Source organism: Pituophis catenifer, unplaced genomic scaffold (assembly GCF_029215685.1).
Source record: "Pituophis catenifer annectens isolate HBS135680 unplaced genomic scaffold, rPitCat1.0.hap2 SCAF_7, whole genome shotgun sequence".
NCBI lineage: Eukaryota > Metazoa > Chordata > Lepidosauria > Squamata > Colubridae > Pituophis > Pituophis catenifer.
Window position 1 is genome coordinate 6,485,006 of NW_027256887.1, and position 23,441 is coordinate 6,508,446.

Sequence of the window (23,441 nt, forward strand, 5' to 3'; positions counted from 1 at the left end):
CAGGGCGGGCCTTCCCTCATCCAAGGGCGAACTACCACTCCCGGCAGCCTTTGCTCCGGGGCTTGCGCGGCCCCGCCCACCACGCCTGCCAACCCCCCCACCTTTCGGGCAGGCGGAACGGTGGGCGGAGCCTCCCAGCGGAGTGGGCGTGGCCAAGAGTTTCCCCGGGGATCCGAGGGCGAGGAAAAAGCAGGCGAGCTGCAGCAGCTTCGGCGGCTGGTTAGGCGGCTTCCAGGCCGAGCGGAGGCGGCGCAGGTGAGCAAACGCGTGGCCGGCCGGGTTTGGAGCGTGCGAGGCAAGGCAGGGCAGGGCAGGGCACAGGGCAAGCCGGCCGCTTTCTCGGCCTCGCGGGGACGGCTTTTTGGGGGGCGGTGGGGATGCCTTTGCTAGGGTAGAAGCAAGGTCGAGCTGGCTTCATCCCTGCTTAGCAAAGGGCCGGGGGAGGGAGTGGGGGGGTCGCTCGGCTTCTTCCACCCCTTGCAACGAGAATTGCAAAAAAAAAAAAAAAATGCAAGAAATTTGCAAAAAAAAATTGCAAGAAATTTGCAAAAAAATTGCAAGAAATTTGCAAGAAAAAATGCAAGAAAATTGCAAACAAAAAAATTGCAGAAAAAAAATGCAAGAAAAAAAAATTGCAAGAAAAAAAAATAATTGAATAAAATCAAGAACACCGGTTTTGCACGGGACTTTCCTTCCCGGCGGGGTTCAGACGAGCATCCGTGGGGGTTTCCTTTTGGGCCAGGGCCGAGGCTGCCATCTCCGCCGCAGGACTTGAAATTTAAGGGTAATTTTTAGCCCATTATAGTCCTGGTGTTTGTGGGGAGGGGGGGGAAGAGAAGGATCTTTCCAAGACGTGATTGCAACGCGGGGGGAACCCGTTCTTGTGAACTCCTCTTCTTGGAGATGCGTGTTGGAGGGTTTGTGTGAAAATGCGTTCTGACCGATGGAAGGAGCCCCCCCCTGGCTTTGTTGGAGAGAAGGATTTCAGCCTTATTTTGAATTTTAGGATGCCCGGGTGCCCCTTTAAATAGGTTCACACGTTGGAAGGGAAAACACGTGTTAACTAGGTTCACCTTTGAGCCCCTTGGCTCATTCAGTGGGAGATGTGGGGGTTCTTGAAGGTTTGTCCCCAAATCTAACTAATCTTAGGGAGGGGGGGGGAAAGGAGATATTTTGCTATTTTAATACAGGAAGGTTTTTTTTTCCTTCTTCTTCTTTCCTTAAAAGATGAGTGGTGGACAAAAATTATTATTATTATTTTTTTTGTACCAAAAGTCTTTTCAGTTTTACGAACTTCAGCAACCCATCTGAATTATGAACCAAAATTATGACTTTTAATGAAGAGCTGTGAGGGAAATTTCCCATGCCTTCTTACCTTGTGAGATGGATTAGCTTTTAGAGTTTGGCAAACTTGGTTTTTGAAAGGGGTTTTTTTTTCCCCGACAAACCCCGGATTTGGGGTCTTGGTTTTCATTGGTTTTATTTTGACCCCCCCTTTTTTTTTAAAAAAAAAAAAAGTTTTTTCTTAAGTCGATCGCTGGATTTTTCTTTTAAGTTCTGCCGGTCACCTGATTTCCCGCCTTTCTTCCCTTTAACTGTTTTTATTGCTACTTCTTAATTTTTTTTCCCTTTCCTTTTTTTGCCCTTCCTTTCTTGCATCACTCATTTGCTTAATCATGCTTTATCAGTAGGATATGTTTTACATTATGTACCCGAATGAATTGTACCCGGAGGAGAATCGGATGACTAAAAGTATTTTAACTACACACGGAAAGGTTGCCGTTAAACCCGCACCCAAAATCATTGCGGTAGTTTATGGCCACAATTAAGCTGGGCTCGTATGACACACAATCGCAAATAAATCCAGCGTAGTATATCTTGGTGACTTACACATCCTTCTATTCCACAGTTCAGTGTACAGGTTGTCCTCGACTTAAAAACAGTTCGTTTAGTGACCGTTTGAAGTTAAAACTCACTAAATGACAGTTTATCACACAAGCATTATGTCAGTGGTAGCGGCGGCTGCTGCAAGAAGCTCCGCCCACCTACCCGGACGTCATCACGTCCCGTTTTTGACGTTCTGCGCTCACATTTGCGAACCGGTAGCGAAGGTAAGGGAATACCGTCCCTGATCCCGATAGTCACGTGATCAAAATTCAGGCTCTTGGCAACTGACTCATACTTACGACGGTTGCAGTGTCCCCGGGGTCACGCGATCCCCTTTTGTGAACTTCTGACAAGCAAAGTCCATGGGGAAACTAGATTCACTTAACAACCGGGTTAACTAATTTAACAAGTGCAGTGACTCACTTAACAACTGTGGCTCAGGAATTAACTTTTGCTACCATAATTTGAGCAAATGGTGTATTTTCCTCCAAGTTTTTTGTTTTTATTTATTTATTTATTTTTTACAAACATTTTAAGTACTTGAACAGGGTGGCACCTGAGTGTCATACATTTTAGTGCAAACAAAATAATAATCAACATATTTACTACATTTGACAAGCTTAGTAATAATACACATATTTATGTTAAGTTATAATCTATTTAGTTATTCAGTATTTCAATATGTAATTTTTACATATTCTGAGTGTCGTTCCTTTTAATCCAAATAAATGTTGATTTTGCAGGTAGTCTTCAACGTACAATTGTTCGCTTAGTGTCCTTTCAAAGTTACAACAGCTCTGGAAAAAAGTGGCTTAACGACCGTTTTCAGATTTATGACCGTTGCAGCAACCCCATGATCAAAATTCAGATGCTTGGGTTCATATTTATGATGGTTGCAATGTCCCGGAGGTTATTTGATTTCCTTTTGCGACCTTCTGACAAGCAAAGTCAATGGGGAAGCCAGATTCACTTAACAACTGTGTTACTAACTTAACCACTGCAGCGATTTGCTTAACAACGGTGGCAGAAAAAGGTCGCAAAACGGGACAAAACTCACTTAACCAATGTCTCACTTAGCAACTGAAATTTTGGGCTCAATTTTGGAAGATTGTATTGTGTAAACTCAGAAATGTGGGACATTTAGGAAACCTGTCATGCATTTAGGTATAAATTAAACGTGTCTCTTCATACAGTGAATAAAATCCAGGGTGAATTACCAAGCAGGAATTCCAAATTGATTTGTTTCTCATGATTTCTTAAATCCCGCCATTGCCTCCACAACACAGCAGATGTAAATCTTTCTTTTACCTCTTTTATTTTATCTTTCTTCTACTTATCAACTTTTCTTAGCAATGTTGCTTCTTGGGTTTTTTTGTTTTTTGTTTTTTTCCTTCTACTTTTGAAGTTCTTGAGACACTTTTATTGTACCGATAAGTCCTCATTTTACGACCGCAAGACGGGAACAGAATTTTCATTGCTGAGCAAGGTTAAGTGACTTTGTGTCTGGTTTTGCCACCTTTTTTAAAAAGCTGTGGGATAGGATAGGATAGGATAGGATAGGATAGAATAGAATAGAATAGAATAGAATAGAATAGAATAGAATAGAATAGAATAGAATAGAATAGAATTCTTAATTGGCCGAGTTTGATTGGACACACAAGGAATTGGTCTTGGTGCATATGCTCTCAGAGTACATAAAAGAAAATATACATTTGTCAAGAATCATAAGGTACAACACTTAATGATAGTCATAGGGAAACAGTCAATATAATATAAGTCTTAAGGATACCAGCAACAAGGTTACAGTCATACAGTCATGCGTGGGAGGAGATGGGTGATGGAACGATGAGAAGATTAATAGTAATGCAGACTTAGTAAATAGTTTGACAGTGACGAGGGAATTATTTTTTTAGCAGAGTGATGGCATTCGGGGGGAAAAACTGTCCTTGTGCCTAGTTGTTCTGGTGTGCAGTGCTCTATAGCCTCGTTTTGAGGGTAGGAGTTGAAACAGTTTATATCCAGGATGCGAGGGGTCTATAAATATTTTCAGGGTTGTTCAGAAAATCATGTTGTTGTTAAGTGAATCGTTAAGCAGATCCAGCTTCCCCGATGGGCTTTGCTTGTCGGAAGCCTGCTGGCAAGATCACAAATGACAATTGCACAGCCTTGGCACACTGCACCCGTTGTAAATGCATGCGGGTTTGCCAAGTTCCTGAATTTTGATCCCGTGACTCTGGGCGTGCTGTGACAGTTATAAGTGCAACAACAGGTCATAAGCCACTTTTTCCAGTGCCGTTGTACCATGGCTGGTTGGGGAATTCTGGGAGTTGAAGTCCACAGGTCTTAAAGTTGCCAAATTTGGACATCCTTGTTGTAGATTGAGGTTCTCAGTAGCCACTTCGTTTTGTCATTTTGATTGAAAATGGTTGAAAAGAACATAAAAGATACGTTCAAAGCAGTTTGGTCTAATGGTGAAGGCACCAGAGTAGAAAGTGGGAGGACATGAGTTGTAGTCCCACCTTAGCCATGAAAGACAGCTGGGTGACTTCGGACCAATCACTAGGAGACTGTGAGTTCTAGTCCCACCTTAGCCATGAAAGACAGCTGGGTGACTTCGGACCAATCACTAGGAGACTGTGAGTTCTAGTCCCACTTTAGCCATGAAGACAGCTGGGTGACTTTGGACCAATCACTAGGGGACTGTGAGTTTTAGTCCCGCCTTAGCCATGAAAGACGGCTAGGTGACTTTGGACCAATCACCAGGAGACTGTGAGTTCTAGTCCCACCTTAGCCATGAAAGACAGCTGGGTGACTTTGGACCAATCACTAGGAGACTGTGAGTTCTAGTCCCACCTTAGCCATGAAAGACAGCTGGGTGACTTTGGACCAATCACCAGGAGACTGTGAGTTCTAGTCCCACCTTAGCCATGAAAGACAGCTGGGTGACTTTGGACCAATCACTAGGAGACTGTGAGTTCTAGTCCCACCTTAGCCATGAAAGACAGCTGGGTGACTTTGGACCAATCACTAGGAGACTGTGAGTTCTAGTCCCACTTTAGCCATGAAAGACAGCTGGGTGACTTTGGACCAATCACTAGGAGACTGTGAGTTCTAGTCCCACCTTAGCCATGAAAGACAGCTGGGTGACTTTGGACCAATCACTAGGAGACGGTGAGTTCTAGTCCCACCTTAGCCATGAAAGACAGCTGGGTGACTTTGGACCAATCACTAGGAGACGGTGAGTTCTAGTCCCACCTTAGCCATGAAAGACAGCTGGGTGACTTTGGACCAATCACTAGGAGACTGTGAGTTCTAGTCCCACCTTAGCCATGAAAGACAGCTGGGTGACTTTGGACCAATCACTAGGAGACGGTGAGTTCTAGTCCCACCTTAGCCATGAAAGACAGCTGGGTGACTTTGGACCAATCACTAGGAGACGGTGAGTTCTAGTCCCACTTTAGCCATGAAAGACAGCTGGGTGACTTTGGACCAATCACTAGGAGACTGTGAGTTCTAGTCCCACCTTAGCCATGAAAGACAGCTGGGTGACTTTGGACCAATCACTAGGAGACTGTGAGTTCTAGTCCCACCTTAGCCATGAAAGACAGCTGGGTGACTTTGGACCAATCACTAGGAGACGGTGAGTTCTAGTCCCACCTTAGCCATGAAAGACAGCTGGGTGACTTCGGACCAATCACTAGGAGACTGTGAGTTCTAGTCCCACTTTAGCCATGAAAGACAGCTGGGTGACTTTGGACCAATCACTAGGAGACGGTGAGTTCTAGTCCCACCTTAGCCATGAAAGACGGCTGGGTGACTTTGGACCACTTACCAGGAGACTGTGAGTTCTAGTCCCACTTTAGCCATGAAAGACAGCTGGGTGATATTGGATCAATCACCAGGAGACTGTGAGTTCTAGTCCTGCCTTAGCCATGAAAGCTGGCTGGGTGACTTTGGACCAATCACCAAGAGACTATGATTTCTAGTCCCGCCTTAGTCATGAAAGACAGCTGGGTGACTTCGGACCAATCACTAGGGGACTGTGAGTTTTAGTCCCACTTTAGCCATGAAAGACGGCTGGGTGACTTTGGACCACTTACCAGGAGACTGTGAGTTCTAGTCCCACTTTAGCCATGAAAGACAGCTGGGTGATATTGGATCAATCACCAGGAGACTGTGAGTTTTAGTCCCATTTTAGCCATGAAAGCTGGCTGGGTAACTTTGGACCAATCATCAGGAGACTGTGAGTTCTAGTCCCACTTTAGCCATGAAAGACGGCTGGGTGACTTTGGACCACTTACCAGGAGACTGTGAGTTCTAGTCCCACTTTAGCCATGAAAGACAGCTGGGTGATATTGGATCAATCACCAGGAGACTGTGAGTTCTAGTCCTGCCTTAGCCATGAAAGCTGGCTGGGTGACTTTGGACCAATCACCAAGAGACTATGATTTCTAGTCCCGCCTTAGTCATGAAAGACAGCTGGGTGACTTCGGACCAATCACTAGGAGACTGTGAGTTCTAGTCCCACCTTAGCCATGAAAGACAGCTGGGTGACTTCGGAACAATCACTAGGGGACTGTGAGTTTTAGTCCCACTTTAGCCATGAAAGACGGCTGGGTGACTTTGGACCACTTACCAGGAGACTGTGAGTTCTAGTCCCACTTTAGCCATGAAAGACAGCTGGGTGATATTGGATCAATCACCAGGAGACTGTGAGTTTTAGTCCCATTTTAGCCATGAAAGCTGGCTGGGTGACTTTGGACCAATCATCAGGAGACTGTGAGTTCTAGTCCCACTTTAGCCATGAAAGACGGCTGGGTGACTTTGGACCACTTACCAGGAGACTGTGAGTTCTAGTCCCACTTTAGCCATGAAAGACAGCTGGGTGATATTGGATCAATCACCAGGAGACTGTGAGTTTTAGTCCCATTTTAGCCATGAAAGCTGGCTGGGTGACTTTGGACCAATCATCAGGAGACTGTGAGTTCTAGTCCCACTTTAGCCATGAAAGACAGCTGGGTGATGGACTTTGGGCCAGTTCCTGTCTCTTAGCCCAACCCACCTCACAGGGTTGTTGTGGGAAAACTAGAAAGACAAAGGTGTGTCAGATAAGTTTGTAGCCTTATTTGTAAAAACAATACAGGATACAAACAAATAAGCAACTTTATTTCAAATTTGAACAGATCTGGCCAGGTAGACGTGTATTTGAGCACCCAAAATGTTTCATAAACATGAAAACATGCTTAGAGCAGGGAAATCTCTGCTGGATATTTTTACATGAAATCAGAATTGGTTTCACAGGCATTGAATTACAGTGAGCAGATTCCAGCTAAAACCTCTACACAATAATAACCACACGGCTATAAAACCTTACAGAGAACTGCGCTTCCTGAAAACGCATTATTTCAAAATTTATGTATCAGCTTGTTAAAGGAAACTTGATGTACCATAAATTGGTACTCTGTGTGCCATAATATTTGAATCCTATTTCATTTCCTAGAAGTAGAGACAGGTTACCTGAGAACACAAGGGTTATCCGGTAAGCCGAGTTCCATATATTGGCTTAACTGAGATGGTGAATTCCCATCTAAACATGGTTAATAGCAAATTAAAAAATTTACCGGTTCTGTGAGCGTGTCTTGTGAGGGGGGAGGTCATGTGACTGGGTGGGCATGGCCAACTCAACATCACTCACATCGAGGGGCTCCTCACCGGTCCCTCCCCTCCCAGCCACTCCTTGTCGCGAATGGCAGGAAAATGGGGAGGGGGATATTCCTGCCTACCATCCTTCCCTCAGTTTGTGCTGAGATTGAGGAATGGATGACAGGCAGGAAAATCCCCTTCCCCATTTTCCTGCCTTTCACAAAAAAAGGCTCCATTATAACAGGGTGTCTTAGATCCTTCTCTGTATGATAGAAGGACATGTTGTCAGGGTTCGACGGATGCCCTAATTAAATTATGAGTCTCGAGCCAAGCTTCAAAAGAAATCCAGTTATTTATTAGGAGCTTCATGTCGGCACGTTCCCAAGTGAAGCCAGCTCTGATCCTACGTAATTTACGCTCCAATTATGATTCCCCCATCCACTCAGGGCGTGCCATCAATCACATTCACCAGCGGAGCAATTTCGCGCTTCCCCTCGGCTGCTGTAGGTAACCCTGGAATACAGCCTTGAGAGAGAGAAGCGTGGAATGTGCATCTGTCTTTGGCTGCTGTGCCATTTCGCCGGTTTCCCATCTCCCCCCCTGGCCTATGGCAACTCGAGAGCAGGCCAGGGATGCTTTGCGACTTGACACATACCTATATTTTGCACACCTGACATAAAGTGGAATTTCAGAAGTGTACTCTGGATCACTTTCCCCAAATCTGGTGCCTTTGAGTATGTCGGACTTAAACTTGTTTGATCTTGCAAACAGTTTAGCTCTTGGCCCATTGAGCTGGGGATAATGGAAGTGAAATCTTAACACATTTGAATGACTCCATGGGGAATAACCTCTCTCTGTCAATATTAACCTCAGCAAGCTACAATTTCTCTAAAGATGACCCATTTTCATCCAGAGAAAACCTGGCGGCCTAAGCAACAGAAATATTGGTTCTTCTCTTGCCTTCTCTTGTTATTGGCAACTCCTAGGTAACACAACCTCAATCCCACCTTTGAACGTACGTTGGCTTTGGGGTGGTAAGGACTTTTATTTAAAAGTTCTCCTGCTTTATGGAAGCTGCCAAAATGAAACGGGTTGGTCAAGGCATCGGCCTAAAAAAAAAAGGTTTTGATAAGGCCTAAAGAACATTTTATACGGCCTAAGGAACATTTTGATAAGGCCTTTGGTGTTTCTAGAAACAACGGGGTGGGGAAAAAAAACTGGTGGAGAAATTAAATTACATTTTCCTAGAGGAAAACAAGCTGGCCAGTTTCAGGAAGAACCAAAGCCACCGGTTATCTAAATGAATCATGGAACATTTGGGTGGATTGTAGAATATTCAATGTTTAATCAACTGGCTGTATAAGAAGCATGTGATTAAAAAATAAAGGATATTGGTGACCTTTTCGTTGTCGTTTGCCCAGAGTAAACATCCATCCTATTGATAATATCCTGGGACACCCAGGGACAAAGGTTTAATGAAAATACATTTTGATAAATGATCTATTCTTCAACGCACCAGAAGGCAGGGACAAGAAGTAACGGAGAAATTTCCTGATAATGAGAACAATTACTCGGTGGAATAGAAATAGAAATAGAAATAGAAATAATAGAAAGAAATAGAAAGAATTGAATTGAATTGAACTGAACTGAACTGAATTGAATTCTTTATTGGCCAAGTGTGATTGGACACACAAGGAATTTGTCTTTGGTGCATACGTTCTCAGCGTACATAAAAGATACATTCGTCAAAAATCATAAGGTACAACACTTAATGATAGTCATAGGGCACAAATAAGCAATCAGGAACAGCTTGCGACTTCAGAAGTGGTGGGTGCTCCATCACTGGAGTGCTTTTTTTCAAAAGGCAACTACACTTTCTTCGTGTTTACAGATTAACAGAGGTGGAAGGGACCTTGGAGGTCATCTAGTCCAGCCCCCCACCCAAGCAGGAGACCCTACACCATTTCTGACAGATGGCAGTCCAGTCTCTTCTTGAAAGCCTCCAGTGATGAAGCTCCCACAATTTCCGAAGGCAACTTCTGTTCCATCGCTTGATTGTTCTCCCTGTCATAAAAATTTCTCCTTATTTCGAGGTTGAATCTCTCCTTGTTCTATTTCCATCCATTATTCCTTGTCTGGCCTTTCGGTGCTTTGGAAAATAGCTTGACCCCCTCTGCTCTGTGGCAGCCCCTCAAATATTGGAAGACTGCTATCATGTCTCCCCTGGTCCTTCTCTTCACTAGAGTAGCCATGCCCAGTTCCTGCAACCGTTCTTCATATTTTTTAGCCTCCAGTCCCCTAATCATATTTGTTACTCTTCTCTGCACTTTTTCTAGAGTCTCAACATCTTTTTTATAACATGGTGACCAAAACTGGATGCAGTACTCTAGGTGTGGTCTTACTAAGGCTTTATAGAGTGGTATTAGTACCTCACTTGATCTTGATTGTATCCCTCTGTTAATGCAATTTAGGATTGCATTGGCTTTTTTGGCTGCCACCACACACTGTTGGCTCATATTTAATTGGTTGTCCACTAAGACTCCAAGTTCCCTCTCACAGTTACTGCTATTAAGCCTGGTTTCACCAAGTTGAAGACATTTAGCTTCTCCAAGATCTGATGAAGAAGCTTCATCAGTTTCGACTGCTCGTTTCTGAGCCGATGAAGCTTCTTGGATGAGAAGGGAAATGTCTTCAAGGAAAAACAAAGTCCACTTGCCTTTTGAAAAAAAGCGTCTGTTGTGGTCCGCAGGCAGCCTGTGGAGCTGGCAGCAGAGTCGGACAGTGAGGAGTCTGGAGAGGAACATGGGCCAGTCCTGGAGTCTGGGGAAGGCTCGGACGAGGGCTCTGCTTCGGAGGCAGAGATGGAGCCAGGGCCATCTGGGAGTGATGTGCTGACTTCGGAGCCTCCAGAGTCTGACGTCAGCGAGGTAGAGGAACAGGGAGCCTGTTCCCAGTGCGCGCATACGCAGAGCTGCCAGAAGGCAAGAACTGTTAAGACAAAAGGGACGACTCTGGAGTAAGAGTTAAGAGATGATTGGCCGCTCCCATAAGACATAAAGGAGGAGCAAAGGCACATGAGCCTTTGCAGGAAGCAACTTTGTTCGTGCTGGTCGGTTTAAATTCTGAAGCTCTGTTTTGACTCTGTGCTCCGTGCAAAGCTAATTGCCAATTAGGTCTTTGGCAGCGTGTCAAGGCAGATAAAGGTGGGTGTTTATTAGCCTTAACCCGAAGGACTGTGGTAGACTTCTTTCGGACTCTTTACCAATTGTTTGTCACTCGTTATGGGCTGTGAATGAACAGAATTCACAGCCGTTGAAATAAAAAGAGGGTTTTTGGGACTAATCGTGTGCTTTTTACTGTCTCAGGTCAGAACAGCGTCTTTGGGAAAACCATGGCCTAGATGGCTGAGAATCTCCATCATTGGGGGGGTTTTGAGACTGGGCAGCCATTTGATATTCAAAAGCAATTTTTTTGTATTCTGCATTTGAAACGCTAGTGCTGAACCTGCACTGAGCACGGACGTAGCCTGTTATATTCCTTTTTTTTTTTTGTAGAGTCTATTTGTCTCCCGTTTGCTGGTCGATAGAAGCGATGCCCTGAGCAACTTTTTTTTTGTATCGTTCAGGTTTTCCTTTTAGCCCGCAGAGAAACTTGAAATTCAGAGCAGCTTTGCAGGGAGTCCTCGATTTACGACCACAACGGAGCTCAAAACCTCTGTTGCTAAGTGAGGCCGTTGTTAAGTGGATTTTGGCCCTGTTTCACAACATTTCTGTCCACCATTGTTCAATTGAATCCCTGGAGTTGTTAACTTAAGTAACACAGTTGTAACGTGAACTTGGCTTCCTCATTGACTTTGTTTGTCGGAAGGTCACAAAAGGAGATCGTGGGACAGTGCAGCCATCATAAATACGAGTCAGTGGCCAACTGTCTGAATTTTGATCACGGGACCGTAAGGATCATAAACGTGAAAAAACTGTCCCAAGTCACTCTCTTCAGTGCCATTGTAACTTCCAACGGTCACTAAACCAACCGTTGTAAGTCAAGGCCTACCTGTAGTTTTCTCTAAAGTAAATCTACACTTTAAAAAAAGTGTTCAGAGGAAGGATGATTCGCTAATTTACTCGTTCCTGCTCTTTTTTCTTTCTTTCAGTACTTTTCGTCGAGGGAAACGTGACCGAAGTCCGGATCAGGAAGCTTTCCTCTGTGGTTTTCCTCAAGTAGAAAGAAACACTTCGTGCTAATCTTTTTATAAAAACGTCCTTTGGTAGCAGCCTGAAGGAACGCCTCTCCCGTCTTCCCGTTTATAGAATATGTACTATGGAACATGCTGGAGAATATGAAACGCGGCCCGCGACATCACACATGTATCATGTGGAGAGACCAGTATATAGCCAAGGGTTCCTTCACGAGCAGCTGAATACGAAGGACAAAAAAATTCAGCCTCTTCGTCAGAAGATAGCACATGCTCTCCGGTAAGACACGAAATCTCCTTGATTTAATTAAATTAATGAGAGCTGGCCATCCTTCGGATCCTGTTCAGGTAGTCCTCAACTTACGACAAGTTGTTTAGTAACCGTTTGAAGATACAACAGTGAGTTATGACCGTTTTTCACACTTAACAACCGTCGCATCCCCATGTCACCTGATCAAAATTCAGACGCTTGGCAACTGACTTCAATATTTATGACGGTTGCAGTGTATCAGGATGACCTGTTCCCCTTTTGTGACCACCTGACAAGCAAAAGTCAATAGGGAAGCACTTAACAACTCACTTAACAACTCGCGTTGCTAATTTAACTATGGCAGCGATTCACTTAGCCACTGTGGCAAGAAAAGTCTTTAAAAAACTCAACAACAGTCTGGCTTAGCAACAGAAATTTTGGGCTCCGTTGCGGTCGTAAATCGAGGACTTGCCTGTGTTGATTTTCACAGGAAGTAGTCTAATCCAGCAAAGGTGGTTGCTGTGGGAAACTGAGGGAAGAATTCATCCTCTGCACTTTCCAGTATAATGCTAACAGTATATAATTACATTAATTTGCTAGGATGTTAATGCAGTTGGAACATGAAAAATTCAAAAAATTATATTAAAAGGGTGTGGTGCGGTGGCCTAGAGGTGGAGCTCTCGCCTCACAATCAGGAGGCTGTGAGTTCGATCCTAGGTAGAGACAGATATTTTTCTCTCTCGACGCAATGAAAATATATCTGCTGAACAAAACTCCGCCCTGGCAATAGGAAAGGCATCCGGCCATTCAAACACTCTGCTAGCTCCATTTAGTTGCCCAGACTCCACCCCGCAAAGGATTATGGGGATGTTAAAAGGAGAATGATGAACATGAAAAATTCAAGGTAACAGCTTTGATCATGTGAGTGCAGCTGCCATCTTGGATTTTTCTTTACCCTTCCATATATCTACCTTACATTAATACTATTTTAATTTAAATGCCAAAATTGATGTTTTGTTTCCATGTGTGAGTGTTCCAATACAAGTAGTCCTCGACTTAACAATGATTCGTTAAATGACCATTCAAAGTTAAAACAGCAGGGAAAAAAGTTATGACCAGTTTTCACCTTTACGATGGTCGCGTGATCAAAATGCTGGGCAAGTGACATGTATTTATGACGATTGCAGTGTCCTGGGGTCATGTGATCCCACAAAACAGCGATTTGCTTAACCCCTTGTGGAAAGCAAGGTCATAAAATGGCTCAGGACTCATTTAACAACCGCTTGGCTTAGCAGTGGAAATTTTGGGCCTGGTATTGGTTGTAAATCGAGGACTAGCTGTACTAATATACTTTCACTGTAATTCCAGAAAATTGGAATTTTGCTTCCATATGCGAACAGGTGGACAGCAGTAAACGTGGGAGTAACTATGGCCGTTATTTAATTGGATTTACACCTCGGTTAATGTGCCTGGTTTCTTTTATAAATGCCATGATTAGCTTACTCAAATCATTATACAGGTAATCCTCAATTTACAACACTTTGCTTAGTGACCGTTTAAAGTTACAACGGCACTGGAAAAAGTGATTTAAGACCGTTTTCCACACTTACGACCGTCTGCAGCATTCCCCCATGGTCACATGTTTTGCATTTGGATGCTTGACAACTGACTCACATTTATGACTGTCTCAGCGTCCCCGGGGTCACGTGTTCACCTTTGGCGACCTTCTAACAAGCCAAGTCAGCGCGGAAAACCAGATTCACTTAACAACCGTGGGACTAATTTTACAAATGCATTGATTCACTTAACAGCTGTCTTGCTAATTTAACAACTGCAAGGATTCGCTTAAACAAACGTGGCAAGAAAAATCGTAAAACTCCCTGAAAAGGTTTCTCACTTAGCAACATAAATGTTGGGCTCGATTGTGGTCGTAATTGGAGGACTACCTATATCTGTGGTAGGGGCAAATGTATTTCCTACAATGACCCTTGGTGGCACAGCAGACTAAAGTGCTGTTAATTAGCACCAGCTGCCTGCAATTACTGCAAGTTCGAATCTCACCAGGCTCAAGGTTGACTCAGCCTTCCATCCTTCCGAGGTAGGTAAAATGAGGACCCGGATTGTGGGGGCAATAAGATGACTTTGTATAAAAAAGAACACCGCTGGGGGGGGGCGAAAGCCCTACTAAGCAGGTATATACAAAAAGTATGAAGGCTCCTGCTTAACGCATTGTAAGCCGCCTTGAGTCTCCGGAGAAGGGCAGCATATAAATTGAACCAATAAATAATAATTAAATAAATGAATTTTTCTTTTGGCCCGAGACATCATCTTCATGTCTTTTGACTACTGACATGTTTTTTTTTTTGCTTTGGATGCTTTCAGCTGTTCTTCCAAGAAAGCCAAATCTGTCCTTTATAGTTTTTTCCCGATTTTAACCTGGCTTCCTCAATATCCCGTGAGAGAATATTTGATGGGAGACGTCATCTCAGGGATCAGTACGGGAGTCATGCAGCTGCCTCAAGGTTAGTAGAATGTTAACTTTGAAAAACAAAACCTTTCACACCCTAAATCAGTGATGGTTAACCATTTTGGTGCCAAGTGCCCAAAGCTCGTGCGCGAATGCACACATGCGTGCCAGACCCCCCAAAATGCGAGCACTCCGCCGGCATGCGTCCCACCCCCACACATGCGCATGCGTCCCCTGTGCATGCACACACACCCCCCCCCCCGCGCATGTGTCCCATCCTCCCTGTGCTCCATTTTGGCTTCCAGGTTGGTGCAGGAGGCTTTCCAGGCCCAAATGGGGCGCGGAGGTGGAGAAACTTCGGAGATCGTAGAAGGCAGGAGGCAGCTAGGATTAGATGGGGAGAAACTGGAGATTGTGGAAGGCATGCGCAGTGGAGCTGGGCTGTGGCAACAGCTGGCGTGCCTGCAGAGAGGGCTGTGTGTGTCACCTGTGGCATGCATGCCATAGGTTCGCCATCAAGGCCCTAAATGATATTTTTTTTGTCTGTGACTTGCTGCAGATATTCTTTCATAATTGGCCAGGTTACAATTCTTGATTATCAAAACAAAATTTCTGGCTGGGGTTAAATAGGAACCTTAGTCTAATAGATTTCCCACTCTTGTTTTAAGTAACCGTCTACATATTATCTACAGTTCAGGTGGTCCTCGACTTACGACCACAAGAGAGCCCCAAAATTTCTGTCACTGAGTGAGTTTTGCTCCGTTTTACACCTTTTCTTGCCATGGTTATTAAGTGAATCGCTGCAGTTAATTTAGTAACCCGATTGTTAAGTGAATCTTCCCCGTCGAATATCAGAAGGTCGCAAAAGGGGATCTCGTGACCCCCCCGGGACACTGCCACCGTCATAAATATGAGTCAGTTGCCAAGTGTCTGAATTTCGATCACGTGACCATGGGGTTGGCTACAACGGTTGTGTGAAAATCAGTCTTAGGTCAGTTTTTCCCATGTTGTGGCTTTAAACGGTCATTAAACAAACCGTTGTATGTCGAGGACTATCTCTACATCATAATTTCAGCAACTGATCTTTGACTGTTCTATAGATTAGTTTGCAAAATCCGTCGATCGTTCCTGCCCAAAGTTTGGAAAAGAAACTGAGGGATTGAGAGAATGTTTTATAAGAGCATCTTTTATGTCTTAAAATATATTTTTAACCCCCCGGAAGCTCTGGGAAAAAGTTCAGCCCTTCATCTCTTTAAAAAGTACTGGTTGATTCTCAACAATTGACATCCAAGGCCAAAGAGAGTTTCTGGGTGTAGATCATACATGTAGTCCTCGACATACGACCACAGTTGAGCCCAAAATTTCTTGCTGCTAAGCAAGGCAAGTGAGTTTTGCCTCATTTTGCAACTCTTCTTGCCACCGTTGTTAAGTGAATCAATGCAGTTGTTAAATTAGTTAACGTGGCTGTTAAGTGAATCTGGCTTCCTCATTGGCTTGTCGCAAAAGGTGATCACATGACCCCAGGACTACAACCGTCATAAATTTGAGTCAGCTGCCAAGCGTCTGAATTTTGATCATGCCGCAGCGGTCGTAAGTGTGGAAAACAGTTCATGTCATTTTCTTCGGTACTGTTCAAACGGTCACTAAACGAATAGTTGTAAGTCGAGGACTACCTGCCCTGATAATTTAATCAGGAGGAATCTAACCTTCCTTTCCTGACTAACCTTCCTTTCAAACAAATTGCTGACTGAAAATTGAATTGGGGTGAAAAAAAAAATCACTGATCAATTAACAACCGTCTTAACCAGGGGTGGGCAAATGTGGCCCTTTTACAACCTGTGGACTTCAACTCCCAGAATTCCTGAGACAGCCAAGCTGAATTCTGGGAGTTGAAGTCCACAGGTTGTAAAAGGGCCACATTTGCCCACCCATGGTCTTAACTATTCTTCATTGACTAGTCTTCTAATAATTTGATAGGGAATCTTATGTGCATCTCTCTTATTTTTATTTTTTCTCTAATGTTTCCCTCAGGATTAGCGTATGCGTCGCTGGCTGCCGTTCCTCCGGTGTTTGGCCTGTATTCTTCATTTTATCCGGTCTTTCTGTATACCTTTTTTGGAACTTCCAGACATATATCAATAGGTAATCTCTTTTAATGGATTTATTTGATGGGTTTTTTTGTAATTTAGATCAGTGTTTCTGAACCTTGGCAACTTCAAGATGTGTGGACTTCAACTCCCAGAATTCCCCAGCCAGGAAGGGGGAGATGATGTGCAAGGCTGGCTGAGGAATTCTGGGAGTTGAAGTCCACACATTGTCAAGTCGCCATGGTTGAGAAATATTGGCTTATATGACTTTTGCTCTTGAAAATATAGTTAGTTGAAATCCTTTCCATCTTTTTAAAGCGGACTATCTTTGTTACCCAAGTCAAAATTATCTGCACAGGTAGTCCTCGACTTACGACCGCTGTTGAGCCTAACATTTCTGTCGCGAAGCGAGATGGCTATGAAATGAATTTTAAGTTTAAGCTATTTTGCCCTGTTTTGTGACCTTTCTTGCCACAGATGTTAAGCGAATCACTGTGGGTGTTAAGTTAGTAACCCGGTTGTTAAGTGAATCTGGTTTCCCCGTTGACTTTGCTCGTCAGAAGGCCGTAAAAGGGGATCATGCTGCGACTGTCATAAATACGAGTCAGTTGCCAAGCGGCTGAGTTTTAATCACGTGATCGTGAGGATGCTGCAACGGTCGTTAAGTGTGAATAGCGGTCATAAATTACTTTTTTCAGGGGTGTAACTTCGAGGGGTCACTAAATGAACTGTTGTAAGTCGAGGACTACCTATCTATCTACAGCATACATTTGTAAGACCTCTTCGACAATTTTTCAGATATTAAGTTCCAACAATATATTATATTATTTTATTTTATTTTATTTTATTTTATTTTATTTTATTTTATTTTATTTTATTTTATTTTATAAAAAAAATTCAAGCAGTTTCTTTTACATGTATTGATGTTGTTGGTAATACAGGTAATCCTCTACTTATGACGGTTCATTTAGTGACCATTCAAAGTTACAGCGGCACTGAAAAAAAGTGACTTATGACAGTTTTTCACACTTAGGATCATTGTAGCATCCCCCATGATCCTGCGATTCAAAATTCAGGCGTTTGGCACCTGGCTCATATTTATGATGGTCGCAGTGTCCCGGGAGGGTCACTTGATTCCATTTTACGACCTTCTGACTGGCAAAGTCAGTGGGGAAAGCGTGATTGGAACAACCTTATTACTAATTTAACGACTGCAGGATTTACTTAATAACTATGGGAAGAAAGGTCATAAAATGAGGCAAAACTCGCTGAAACGTCTCGCTTAGCGGCAGAAATTTGTGGCTCCGTTGTGGTCGTACGTCGAGGACTACCGGTAAAACCGACTTCTCCAACCTCACCCTCTCGCAGGAACCTTTGCTGTCATCAGCCTGATGATTGGCGGAGTGGCAGTGAGAGAAGTTCCCGATGAATTGTTTGAGATGGCGGACACCAACTCAACCAATGGGACCGACGCCAGAGATGCCATGCGGGTGAAAGTAGCTGTGGCGGTCACCTTGCTGTCAGGTATCATACAGGTAAGGGGGTGCAAGAGCTGGATTCAGAAGCAGATTTTAGCTACTGCTTCCCGCTAAGTCAAAAATCTGATTTCCCTGATCTTTTTTTGCAATTCAAGATGAGGCTGAATATTATCTTCCATCAAATGTGGGGTACCTTGGTGTTCTTTGAGCTCGGTGGTTTTCCCTCAGGCGTTTCCCTGATGCTGTAACCTGGTTTGGTAATGAAACGTCTACAAGAAAATGATCAAGGAGAGCACCAAGGACCCCCACAATTCAACTGCGAGCTGTAAATATTCTCTTCGGTCAAGTCCATTGGTGTTTTTGTGATGGTACGAGTGGTGCAATGGCCTAGAGGTGGAGCTCTCGCCTCACAATCAGGAGGCTGTGAGTTCGATCCTACATAGAGGCAGATATTTCTCTCTCTGGGCACACTGAGAATATATCTGAACAAAACTCTGCTGTGGCAACAGGAAGGGCATCCGGCCAGTAAATGCTGAGCTCCGTTCAGTTGCCCCAACTCCACCCCGCAAGGTGATTACGGGGTCATTAAACGACCCCCCCAAAAATGGTAGGTGGTATGAGACACAGATGTAGAGTATGACAAAAGTGTGGCCCAACTATTATTTTATTTAATTCGATTTATTTAATTTGATTTGTATGCCGCCCTATCTCCATCGGACTCAGGTCGGCTCACAACAATTAAAATCAAACCAGATAAAAACATATTAAAATACAAATTACACGTATGTTAAAACTCATTAAAATAATCAAACCCCATCTATGTTATAGACATTGTACTTTGCATTTGTTATGGCAACAGAAATCTCTTAATTTACCTGGCATTTTATGTCAAAAAAAAAATAACTTAATTTTCCGTTTGAATTGGACAGATTTGCTTACTTTACACAATAGGCCATGTGGAGAAAGTCACAGAGAAGAACAAATATATATATATATATATATATATATATATATATATATATATATATATATATATATATATATATATTATGCAGCAGTGGTCACTCTTGGCTGTGATTTTCATTAATCAACTATTTTCACAGAACGTCTTGTATTCTGTGACTGCTTATTTTTGTGGGTTGGGGGAAAATTTTGGTGGTGGGGGGGGAAAGCACACTCCTAGGAACTTGTTTAAAAATCAAAAGTGATGACAGTGACTGTTGCTAGAACGTGGGTTCTTTTCCTATCAGTTGTGTTTAGGACTGCTTCGTTTTGGATTTGTAGCCATTTACCTCACGGAGCCCCTGGTACGCGGATTCACCACTGCAGCAGCTGTGCACGTCTTCACTTCTCAGCTGAAGTATCTGCTTGGGATCAATATCAAACGATTCAGTGGCCCCCTCTCTGTTCTTTATGTAAGTATATCTCTCTGTCTATACATCTATCCATGTCTGTCTGATTATCTATCTATCTATCTATCTATCTATCTATCTATCTATCTATCTATCTATCATCTATCTATCTAACTAACTATTCTAAAAATACGAGTTCCAGGTATATTAGTAAAGAAAGAAGCAGACATCCTGCGAGCTCTGGAACTTAAAATTTTAAAAGAATTTTAAATATATATATATATATAGCTATCTGTCTGTCTGCCTGGCCATTTATGTATCACTGTCTGTCTGTCTCTGCCTATCTTATCATCTTATCTTAATTTTTATCTTCCTGACCTCACCTCACCTCATCTCATCTTATCTATCCTGTCTATCTATCTCTCCTATCTATCTGTCTGAATATATGTATGTATGCATGCATGCATGCATGTATGTATGTATGTCTGTTTGCCTGCCTGCCCGCCCATTTATCTATCACTGTTTCTCTTTGTCTCTGCCTATCTTATCATCTTATCTTAATTTTTATCTTTCTCTTCTCACCTCATCTCATCTCACCTCATCTTATTTTATCTATCCTGTCTGTCTGTCTGTCTGTCTGTGTGTCTGTCTGTCTGTCTGCCTCTATCTATCATCTATCTATCTATCATCTATCTATCTGTCTGTCTCTATCATCTATCTATCTATCATCAATCTATCTGTCTCTATCTATCATCTGTCTGTCTGTCTGTCTGTCTGTCTGTATCTATCTATCTATCTATCTATCTATCTATCTATCTATCATCTATCTATCTGTCTCTATCTGTTTGTCTATCTACCAGAAGTGATACATTTTGTAAATATTTAAGTATATCTTTTCATGTGACAACACTGAAGAAATGACACTTGGCTACAATGTAAAGTAGTGAGTATACAGCTTGTACAACAGTGTAAATGTACTGTTCCCTCAAAATAACACAATACACATCCATTAATGTCTAAACTGCTGGCAACAGTGTAATATACTGTATCTATCCATCCATCCTATCATTTGCAAGAATTGAGTATATCTAATTAAATGAAAAGAAGGACTAGGGGATGACGTGATAAATGGCTAGACAGACTTCCAATATCTCAGGGGCTGCCACAAAGAAGAGGGAGTCAAGCTGTTCTCCAGAGCACCTGAGGGCAGGACAAGAAGCAATGGGTGGAAACTAATCAAGGAGAGAAGCAACCTAGAACTAAGGAGAAACTTCCTGACAGAACAACAGTGGAACAACTTGCCTCCAGAAGTTGTGAAGGCTCCAACACTGGAAGTTTTTAAGAAGAAGCTGGACAACCGTTTGTCTGAAATGGTATATAGGGTTGAGCAGGGGGTTAAACTAGAAGACCTCCAAAGTCCCTACTAACTCTATTATTCTGTTATTATTTTTCCATATAACTCGAGGTGAACTTGTCCATGACACCTTCTTCCTCCAATTTTCCCCACTCTCTGAGGAGGGTTGGGCTGAGAGAGAATGACTGGCCCAGTTGGTTTTCATGGCTAAGGCAGGACTTGAACTCCCAACCTCCTGCTTTCATTTCAAGACTGGCGCCTCAAACCACCAGACCAAACTGGCTCTATCTATAATAGGATGCTTCACTTACTAGGCTACTCCTAGCCAATAGGACTTGAAAAGATGGTAGACTTTAGTCGTTTGGCCCTTTGCTTCCTCCTTACTTTGGACCACACAATCAGTCCTCAGGGAATATGGGAGTTGTCAGAACATCAGAACTTTTGGAAGATGGCTCCTGTTGCAATCCCAGAACAATGCGATTGTTTTCTCAGACCACGGATAAGTTTCTTCCGTGGACCCCATCCAAAGCATCCGATAGCCCTCACAAGAATCCCGAATTGTTTATCTTTCTGTCTTGTCTTGCCTTCCAGAGTTTGATTGCGGTGTTTTCCAACATCACCAAAACCAACACGGCCACTTTAGTGGTTGGGCTCATCTGCATCGTCTTGCTACTGAGCGGCAAAGAAATCAACGACCGTTTTAAGAAGAAGTTGGTGGTTCCAATTCCCCTGGAGATAATTGTGGTAAGTCTTCAACTCATAGCGGAACCATTCACCCAGAACGCAGAACATAGAATAACAAGAGTTGGTAGGGACTTTGGACGGCTTCTATCTAGTCCGACCACCTGTTCCAGCCAGGAGACCCTATACCAGTTTGGATAAATGGTTGTCCAGTTTCTTTTGAAAAGCCTCCAGTGATGGAGCACCCACAGTTTCTGGGCTCTCGCTGTTAGGAAAGTTCTCCTTAGTTCTAGTTTGCTTCTCGTCTTGGTTAGAAGATAAAAGATAAAAACAGGGTTCCTTCTCTCTTTTTTTATTATAGAACTAGCTGATAACCTGGCGTTGCCCAGGTATTTATTTATCCCAATCCTGTATTGTATGCTGCTGCCTCAACCACTGTGGTGAGAATTTGAGACCTAGTTGCCCTGGCCAACAGCCTGGGGAAAATTCTACAGGGAACAGCCTTTGAGGTGATTATCTGCATTAGCAGGCACCTCCCCCGACAACTTGCCCTCTTTGCTTGAAGCTGAGGGCCTAGGGTATTTGGTTTGTTTTTTTAAGAACCAATCCTCCTTAACAGAGGGAGCCCCCTTGTGGAGTACTGTGAAGCGGTTACCATGGCAACTCCACCATGCTGTACAGTAGAAGCCATTTTAAGGCACAACAGGCTGTATCTTAACAGAACTTGAATCCAAAATGCACACTATCACTGTCAAAAGTACTGTGATTTGACACTATAGATATAAATCATCCTTTTTTATTTTGGCGGCCCAGGCGTTCCAGAGTTATGCTGGAACACACACACACACACACACACACACACACACACACAACCGAGGGGTGCTAGGGGTGTCTTACCCCCACAGTATTTTTTTCCAGAGAGTAAGTCATCTGTGTACCAAGTTTGGTTGAAATTGCTCGAGGCGTTCCAGAGTTATGTTGGAACACACACACACACACACACACACACACAGCCATTTTTATAGGTAGGTAAGTGGATAGATAGATAGGTAGATAGGTAGATAGATGATAGATAGATAGATTATAGTAAGCTTGCTTCCTTTTATTCAGGATGCTGCTTATAAATGCTATGTGCTTAGAGCTCAAGGCCTTGTTAGAGACCCCACACACCCACTTCACAGTCTGTTTCTGTTGCTCCCCTCTGGGTGGGGGTTTCGAAGTATTTATAGCAGGACTACTACATTCAGCAACAGCTTTGGTCCTTATGCCATCCGTCCAGTAAACTTGCAAGATTATTATTTTTTCACCATAAACATGTATACATACATTGGCTAGAAATTGTGGAAACTAGGCAGTGGAAGAGGTGGGAGAAATACCAAAATTGGACAGCCAAGAAGTAGATGCAGACAGAGATAAAGATCCAAGAGAGGACTATGGGGGACAAGTCAAAAAAAAAAAAGCATAGCAATTAAAATATTGAAGCGGGCAAGAGACGATGGATAGATGATTCCTCTTTTCTGTTGTTCCAATTTGCTTTTCTTTTTTTCTCTCTCTTTTGTAGGTAGGTGAGATGACTAGAAGTTAGGTAGGATAGAAAGAATATGCTTTTTGATAAAGGGTGACATGATTAAAAGCTAAAATAAGAGATAGAAATAAGAGAAAGGGGGAATATTAGCGTATACATTTTTATATAATAAAATAAAAGCAATAACGAGAAAACGTGGAATAATTGAAAAATGACAGATTGCAACTTAATATAAATGTGTATTATTATTAGAAATATATAAGTTGGTTGAATGTAATAACTATGATTAATTACTAGTTTTATTTGTATTAGAATGTATGACATCCACTGTTCATGCATTGATGCATATATATAAAATAAAATAAAAAAACTTGAAACAAACAAACAAAAAACCATGTATACATCCAAACTAGACTGCTGTTCTTTCTCTGCGTCACAGGATATATGTGGGTATATGCATAATTTTTTTTTATCATGTTTATGTTGTGTATGTTGGAGTTTTGAGAACTGTATGCAACGAAATTT

The 23,441-nt window shown here is 42.9% G+C and overlaps 1 protein-coding gene across 1 annotated transcript in view; it reads left to right on the forward strand.

Moving 5' to 3' along the window:
• The first annotated feature begins 223 nt into the window (after positions 1 to 223).
• Positions 224 to 23,441, forward strand: part of SLC26A5 (solute carrier family 26 member 5) — a 44,149-nt gene continuing 20,931 nt past the window's right edge. The window contains exons 1-7 of the mRNA XM_070946700.1: positions 224 to 255; positions 11,681 to 12,002; positions 14,355 to 14,494; positions 16,471 to 16,581; positions 17,895 to 18,061; positions 19,255 to 19,419; positions 21,302 to 21,454. Of these exons, the coding sequence (XP_070802801.1) occupies positions 11,848 to 12,002; positions 14,355 to 14,494; positions 16,471 to 16,581; positions 17,895 to 18,061; positions 19,255 to 19,419; positions 21,302 to 21,454 (891 nt within the window). The 5' untranslated portion in view covers positions 224 to 255; positions 11,681 to 11,847. The remainder of the gene's footprint in view (positions 256 to 11,680; positions 12,003 to 14,354; positions 14,495 to 16,470; positions 16,582 to 17,894; positions 18,062 to 19,254; positions 19,420 to 21,301; positions 21,455 to 23,441) is intronic.